We start from the raw sequence: 7055 nt of genomic DNA, 5'->3' as shown, positions 1-7055 counted from the left end.
GGGGTGGATGAAATGGTGTCAAGCATCGGGAGTCCTATGCGACAAGAGAGAACCACACAAGTTGAAAGGCAGGTTCTACATGACAGCGATTAGGCCTGCTATGTTATATGAGAGTTCCGTTCTGATCAAGATAATTATCATGCAGCGCCACCTCAAAAAAAGATTCATGGGAGAGGAGGAGAGAGTACCCATGTGAGCTAGTAGAGTAATCCTGCGCCGCGCTGCCTTGCCTGTGGTTAGTTAGTTAGCTAGCTGGTGAATGAGATCGATCTGTGCTGCTGTGGTGATCCCAAGGAGAAACCTCAGCTTTTTCAGCAGTGTAAGTATATATATATGTATGCATGTATCTCCTTTAATTAAAGAAGTTGTGAATGCGAAGAGGGACACAGTGTTGATGAACAGCAATGCAAATCTAAGGACCACGCCTTTTACATGTAAATTATGTATAAATGCAGATCAAAAGTAACCAGCAGCATGTGAGCGTGCGTGCGGATCAGACAACAAGTCGCCAAGAATGAAGGCTAGGCAGCAAATTACCAATAGTAATTCAGACACCAGTATATTTTTGTTTCTTATTGAACAAATATGCTATTGCTTTTATTTCTGGATCAAGCAAGAGAGATTGGACTTTTTGTATCAACAGCGTGCATAAGTGGGACTTCAGTGATCACTTATACATTGCGGGCCGAACGTTATTAGGAATAATCGAATTGCAGCCTTCAAAACCATCGTTTCAGGGAGCGATTCATTCAGTTTCCCAAACTCAAACACAAACAGATTTTAAAAAAAACACTCGGTACATTAACCGCAAACCATTAAAATTTTCGTCATGTGTTTGCGGATGCGTGAATTGTATATCGTCTATCGCTGTTCAGCTCTGCACTCTTATACATTGACCTGGGTAAGAGCACAGGACAAAATGATTGATGTATAATTGAAGTGCCACCATGATATGATGCTACTTAATGTATAGTGAACAATGGTGTCTTGCATGATAGGTGGCCTCGCATGGCCCAATGCATCAGAGTAGCAGGCAACTTGCAAAAAAAAAAGAAAGAGGTAGCAGCATCTGGAATTTCTCTGTATGATTCAGACGACTCAAAGTCCTAGACCAGATCATGAATTAGAAGAGATATATATTATATTCACAGCTCCCTTTTACCAACTACTATATCGATACAACTATCTGCCCAAGGGTCATTCTTCAACTTCTACAGATAGTAGCTTCCTCACCAGGTTTAACTCGAATTTCACCCCTGCTCACCCAGCTCCTGGAACCGGGCCAAGCTACAAGAACAAACTATAAGCATGATTCATATGAACATATGATAAAATAACATGTCTGTCTGTCCAAGCGAGAAATTAAGATTCAGTTTCAAGCAGACATGAGTTATAATCTACCACAATTTTGTTAGCTACCATGTCTGCCTGGCAGTTGATATGCCAAAAACTCCAATTCAGTCTTTAGGTTGACAATGCCATTGATTTGATATGCCAAGATTTCCAATTCAATCATTAGGTTGACAATGCCATTGAGTTGATATGCTAGAATTTCCAGTTCAATCATTTAAATTGACAATGCCATGGAGTTGATATGCCAAAAGAATAATAGAAGAGGCAAATGCAGGAACAAGAAAATGGTTTTACTGAAGTACCAGACAACATACAAAACCCATGGTCATACGACTGACCTTCTAAGAAGAGGCTTGGGGTTGTAAGGGAACAAATCCTTCTTTTGCAGATCTTCCAATGTTCTCTTTAATAAATAAAGACATTTTTTAGCATCGAGGAAAAGCTTCCGTGAATCCTCGACTTCTTTATCACAACCAGAACCATTCTTATACTGGTTACTTGAACTGGCTCTGTCGCTATCTTTATCCCCAGAAATCCTCTGCCTTTTACAGTTAAGCTTTTCTATTTTTGTTGAGTAAACTGAATCATCAACAAAAGCATGCCAAGACTGGGAAACCAAGCGCAAACACCTGTGCAAGTGTGTAAGAGAGGTCAAAGGTCACAATTCAGAAGACACTTTGTTCCATCTGAAGACGTCAGCAAAAATAGTTAAAAATGTAAGATAGGTACCAACCTTAATAGATACTGAGCACAAAGCACACCAACATCCCTAGATATGAGATAATCAACGAGTACCATGTGATCATAGTGCAGCTGCAGAATAGTATCAATGAATGAAAAAAAAAATATGCTCAAAACAGGCATTATGGAGTGAAAGGGGAAAATTTTGAAAGATTAATAGAAGAAAGTACTATGTGTGAGCAAAATTATGAGTCCTAAAGTACTTAATTTTGCATAGCATGTCCAATTACAAATGGTAACGTTGACCAGGTTCTCAATGATGGTTGCAGCACTGAATAATTAACCCATACAATAAAGTCAATCACTTGTACCACAACATAAACTAGAACTAAATGTCAAGATGCTACCTTACAAGAAAATATTGTGCCTCCAGCAGACCTGAAAAATAATGAGAACATTTTGATCGACTCACCAGAAAAAGCAGCAGATGGAAAAGGTGAACTGGGTCAAAAATGCTTGAGAACAGTTTTACACCAACAAGTTCCTTAGTTTCGAAGTTAGCTCTGCAAGTTTGGACAAAAAGGTCATAAGTTACATGAGCATCTATTGTCAGGATGACCTTTTTCCTTGCTTCAGTAATAAACCATATTTTCCTACTTACATTTTTAGGAAAACGAGTGGAGCATCTAAAAGTTGTAAGAGGATGCTGAATAGCATGTCATCCTGAAATATGAATGGATATTGAACATATTACCAAGATTGTTAGGACTTCATAAAGCCAGTGGTAAGCGTTCTTTTCGATTACAGAATGAAGCATGAATTTGTTAATATTAAATAACAGGGAAAAAAAAGACAGCATTCTTTCTAACTCACTTTGAACAGATACAGATAATAGAGTTGATAGATTGTCTTAGTAGCAATTAGCAGTAAAATGGAACTCACTGGCAATGTGCATTAACAGAATCCAAATATCCAACTGTATAGAAAGAAACTACCCTGTTTAGGAAAAAAAAAAGAGGATGAAACTAGCCACAGTGGGGTGACAAACTGGACTAGATTGTACAACTGATTTCAATCTAGATTTTGTAACAAACATACATAAAATCAAATGACTTGAGGTAAGTTGTGTTTCCCAGAACAATGGACAAGTTACTTTTAGCTACCATCATTTGAGCATAATAGCATAGATGTGTACCTCCTCCATATACAATTCCAGAAAGGATAACGCGAAACTTGATGATTTTGAGTCGATACTCCCATTTAGATAACACTTCTGAAACCAGTCTGAAATTTCGGATAAGCCAAAACAGTTGCAATGATTACTACAGCCTTGTACTTTGTGACCCAACAAACACTCATCACGCTTGCATGAACACTGAAGTGCACCATCATTTCTGTTGTAAGACAAACATATGGAACAACTAAGGAACAAATAGATAGCTTGCCTTTGCAAGTGCCGAGTTGACTTATCCTGACTCTCGACTAAATCTACCATGTCCAATAAAAACGGAGAATCTTCTAAACAATTTTCTGGTTTAGCAATATGTTGTGAGATAGGCTGATGAAGAAGGTCTCCAAAGTAACGTCGAAGCAATTTCAGCCAACTAACAATATGCGAACAATCTTGCTGTATGTATGGCTTAAGCCGCATCATTACCATCTGCATTCAAAACTGAAAATCCTAAGCTGTGAAAAAATGTTTAGAAAGCCAAAATAATCAGCGGCAAAATGCAAATGACACAAAAGAGCTCCGAGTGTCAAAGCTTACCAGAATTTTGTGCTTTAAGTACTGATAAAGACTTTTGGATCCATCATGCTGTCCTCCTAAGGACAACGATGCTATCTTGGGAACTACATCCACAAGTTTCACAAACATATCTTGTCCGTCTGTGTCTCTCAGGTAGCTTTGGTCAAGTAAAGAGCCCAACAGCTGGAGAAGACTGCCAGTCAGAATTCTAGACTGTGCTGAATCATTACTGGTGCTAAATCTGCTATCCTTGGCACAGCTGGCAAGTCCTCCAGCATGTAATTGATGGAACAAATTCCAAGGCATCTTATGAATTTGATGAATGGATAGACAAATGAAGTCGTCTTTCAAGTCACTGTCACTCTGTTTAAGGAACTTCAGGATAGCATGCAATACTCGAAAGAGACTGGACATGGTTTGCCGACTGGTATTAAGACGATGCTCACTAAGTGCTGTCATGAAGCTTGTGATTCTTGTGCCTGAACTAGTGCTGTCATCACTGTTGGAGTCGGTTGTAGAATGTGAAGTGTTATGAACACATTTTGATGCTGCATGTATAGCCCCCCAGGCAAGCTCAATGAACTGAATCCAAATGGATTCCTAGGAATAGAGCAACAGCCGTGGAGTCAACAGTTAGTAGACAGAAAATGGAACTGAATGCACCAAAAGAGGAAAAGGGAAGTGTATGAGAAGCGTACAAACTTAATTAGGGTACTAGATACGGAAATGAGGATGTTGCCAGCTGAGTGTTTGACATAGTCGCTGCAGAAATCAAGGAAACCAACCTGAAAAGGATGACAAAAGATATAAGTTTTGGTAACCTGATACTCATACTGGTCCGCCAGAAATGCACAGGCCACATATAAGACAATACTAGCTAAACATAAAACTGAAGTGAGCAGAGTGAAACAATGATATAGTTTTCGCCAAACAAAAAAAGTTTTTACCAGCATAGAGACAATATTTGCCAGGCAACCAAATCCATCATATGGACGCGCTTCAGGTAGTAAGCAGCAACTATGAACTTCTCCAGAATCAGAAAGAGTTTCCTAAACGAGAAGAGAAAGATATGAATATGTTTCATTATCTCCTGTGATAGTTGTGCACATAACATGGCAAATAGCTGTGAAGACTAAAAAGTATAGATGCCAGGTTCACAAGTTTACACATAGATAAGTTAACAGAGATACTTCCACCATGAAAAAAATGATATCACATTAACATTGCAGTGCTCAAAAATATCACAGTTGAGTAGAGCAAAAGGTAACATGATATTATATGCCAGTACATTGATAACAGCGATTAGGATTTTTTTCCTCTGGATTTAGTCAGCTTCCAAGTATTGACAAATGACAAATTTCATCTCTACAAATGGAAGCTGCAAGCTATCATCCAATATGGATAGAGTTTGGAAGTGTTATGTAAGTATCAAACATAAAAATTATTGATTATATCCAGTGTGGTCTGAGATTCGAAGGTTACAGAAGCGTCAGACACAGATTTTTGAAGATTCACTGGTTATTGCTCCAAGGTCAGCCGTGGGCTATAACTATAAGTAGGCTCTCACAGAAATGGGGCACAAAGTTTTGTCGCGATACAAAACCAAACATAGAGTGAAGCCAAGTTACTATCAGTCCCCAGCTGCTCCATTGGACGTGCTAGACCCAACACAGTTATAGCACTCCTTGTAAGTCGTAACACAGAGGCAATTTACCAACACGAAGCTCCATCAGCGGATTAACAACGAAACCAATAAAAGATTACAATTTTAGATATATACCATTGCTATCTCACCCGTGTGGGTTCAGATGAGTCAATGACATGTGGAGCCAATGGTATATATCTAAAGTTGCAATCTTTTAATGGTATATATAGATTCAATTATTTAAAAAAAAATCCTGAAACTCGAAGTGATACCTGAAACAATTCACAAGCCCACTCATCCTCCTCCTGGTCCCATCGCCGTATCGTCTTGTTCACCTACAGCAGGTTAGTCCCAATCAAACCACCACGAAAGACGATTATAAACTGGAGGAAGATGGCCTGAAGTTACCGTGGAGAGCGCGAGGAGGAGCTGCCGCTCGCCCTCCCGCGTCAGCTGCCGCGGCGGCGACGGCGCGGGTTCCTGCGGTGCGAGAGGCGCGAGTGGGGTTAGATGTAGGCGCTGAGCGGCGCGGGGTTACAGGAGAAAGAAGGGAGGAAGGCCAATGCCGGCGTGCGGAGCCGGATTGCTCGCTTACGAGGTGGAGAAGCAGGGAGGAGGAGACGAGGTCGCAGATATGGGCGAGCTTCCGCTTCTGCATCTCCGGCGGCGGCATCTACTGGTTGCTGCCAGTTGCAGTTTGGTGTAGGGCTGGACAAAATGCTCGCGGCTCGCTCGGCTCGGCTCGGATCGGCTCGTTTAAGTTTAAATTTTTTCACGAGCTGAGTTAGAATCCTAGCTCGGTTCCTTAACGAGCCAACTCGGTTTGTTAACGAGCCAGCTCGCGAGCTAAACGAGCTATCACATTTCAGCAAAACAAAACTATATACATATCATGCATGTAACAATAGATGAATATGTTATATGTATGTGTGGTGTCTATAACCTATAAGTTAAGCTAATGATTGATGAATTATGTTTATGTATGAAATTGGTCTATACGAATATAAGTGTGGGTTAAACTGCTGAACATGTGTTTGAATAGTGAATTGATGAGTGATGAGTGGTGTTAATTTGGTGTTATATTGATGCGGTCTGTGAAACTATGAGTATAATTACTATTTTCTGTTGTTAAATTAGTTTAAAATTAACTAGAAATTGATTATTATGCACATATTATTTTTTCTGCTCTGGCTCACGAGCTAAACGAGCCAGCTCGAGGTCGTAAACGAGCCGAGTCGAGCTGACTCTGTGGCTCGCTACCTTAACGAGCCGAGCCGAGCCAGCTCGTTAGCTTAACGAGCCAGCTCGAGCTCGAACGAGCCGAACCGAGCTGGCTCGATATCCAGCCCTAGTTTGTTGTGAGATCAAACGGCGGTGGTGGGGAAATCGAGCAGCGAAGATACAGGTACAGGGTACAGATTAAATGAAAACGAACAATCTGTATATTTGAGATTTTGGCTGTGCAGCACAAAAAGTAAGAGCAACTTCAGTAGTTCTCTAACAGACTTTCTAAATCAACAATTTAAGTAGTTAACACAAAAACTCATCTTCAACAGTTCTTTAAATGAACTTTCTAAATTTAACAACTTCTCATCTAACCTTATTTTCTCTCTACATTTGGTAACCATT

General features: G+C 40.1%; 1 protein-coding gene across 1 annotated transcript; it reads right to left on the bottom strand.

Moving 5' to 3' along the window:
• Nucleotides 1-912: 912 nt before the first annotated feature.
• LOC103654982 (uncharacterized) lies at nucleotides 913-6156 on the bottom strand. The gene is made up of 12 exons (XM_020552966.1): nucleotides 6022-6156; nucleotides 5835-5906; nucleotides 5699-5761; nucleotides 4729-4830; nucleotides 4480-4566; nucleotides 3803-4381; nucleotides 3230-3694; nucleotides 2696-2757; nucleotides 2507-2597; nucleotides 2087-2166; nucleotides 1692-1982; nucleotides 913-1287 (listed from the first exon to the last, which is right to left on the bottom strand). Exons 1-12 carry the CDS (start codon nucleotides 6097-6099, stop codon nucleotides 1251-1253), a joined length of 2007 nt encoding a protein of 668 aa, XP_020408555.1. The 5' UTR covers nucleotides 6100-6156; the 3' UTR covers nucleotides 913-1250.
• Nucleotides 6157-7055: the final 899 nt, after the last annotated feature.

This window comes from Zea mays, chromosome 4 (genome assembly GCF_902167145.1).
Source record: "Zea mays cultivar B73 chromosome 4, Zm-B73-REFERENCE-NAM-5.0, whole genome shotgun sequence".
NCBI classification, from domain to species: Eukaryota; Viridiplantae; Streptophyta; class Magnoliopsida; order Poales; family Poaceae; genus Zea; species Zea mays.
This window is presented reverse-complemented; position numbering and strand designations above follow the sequence as displayed.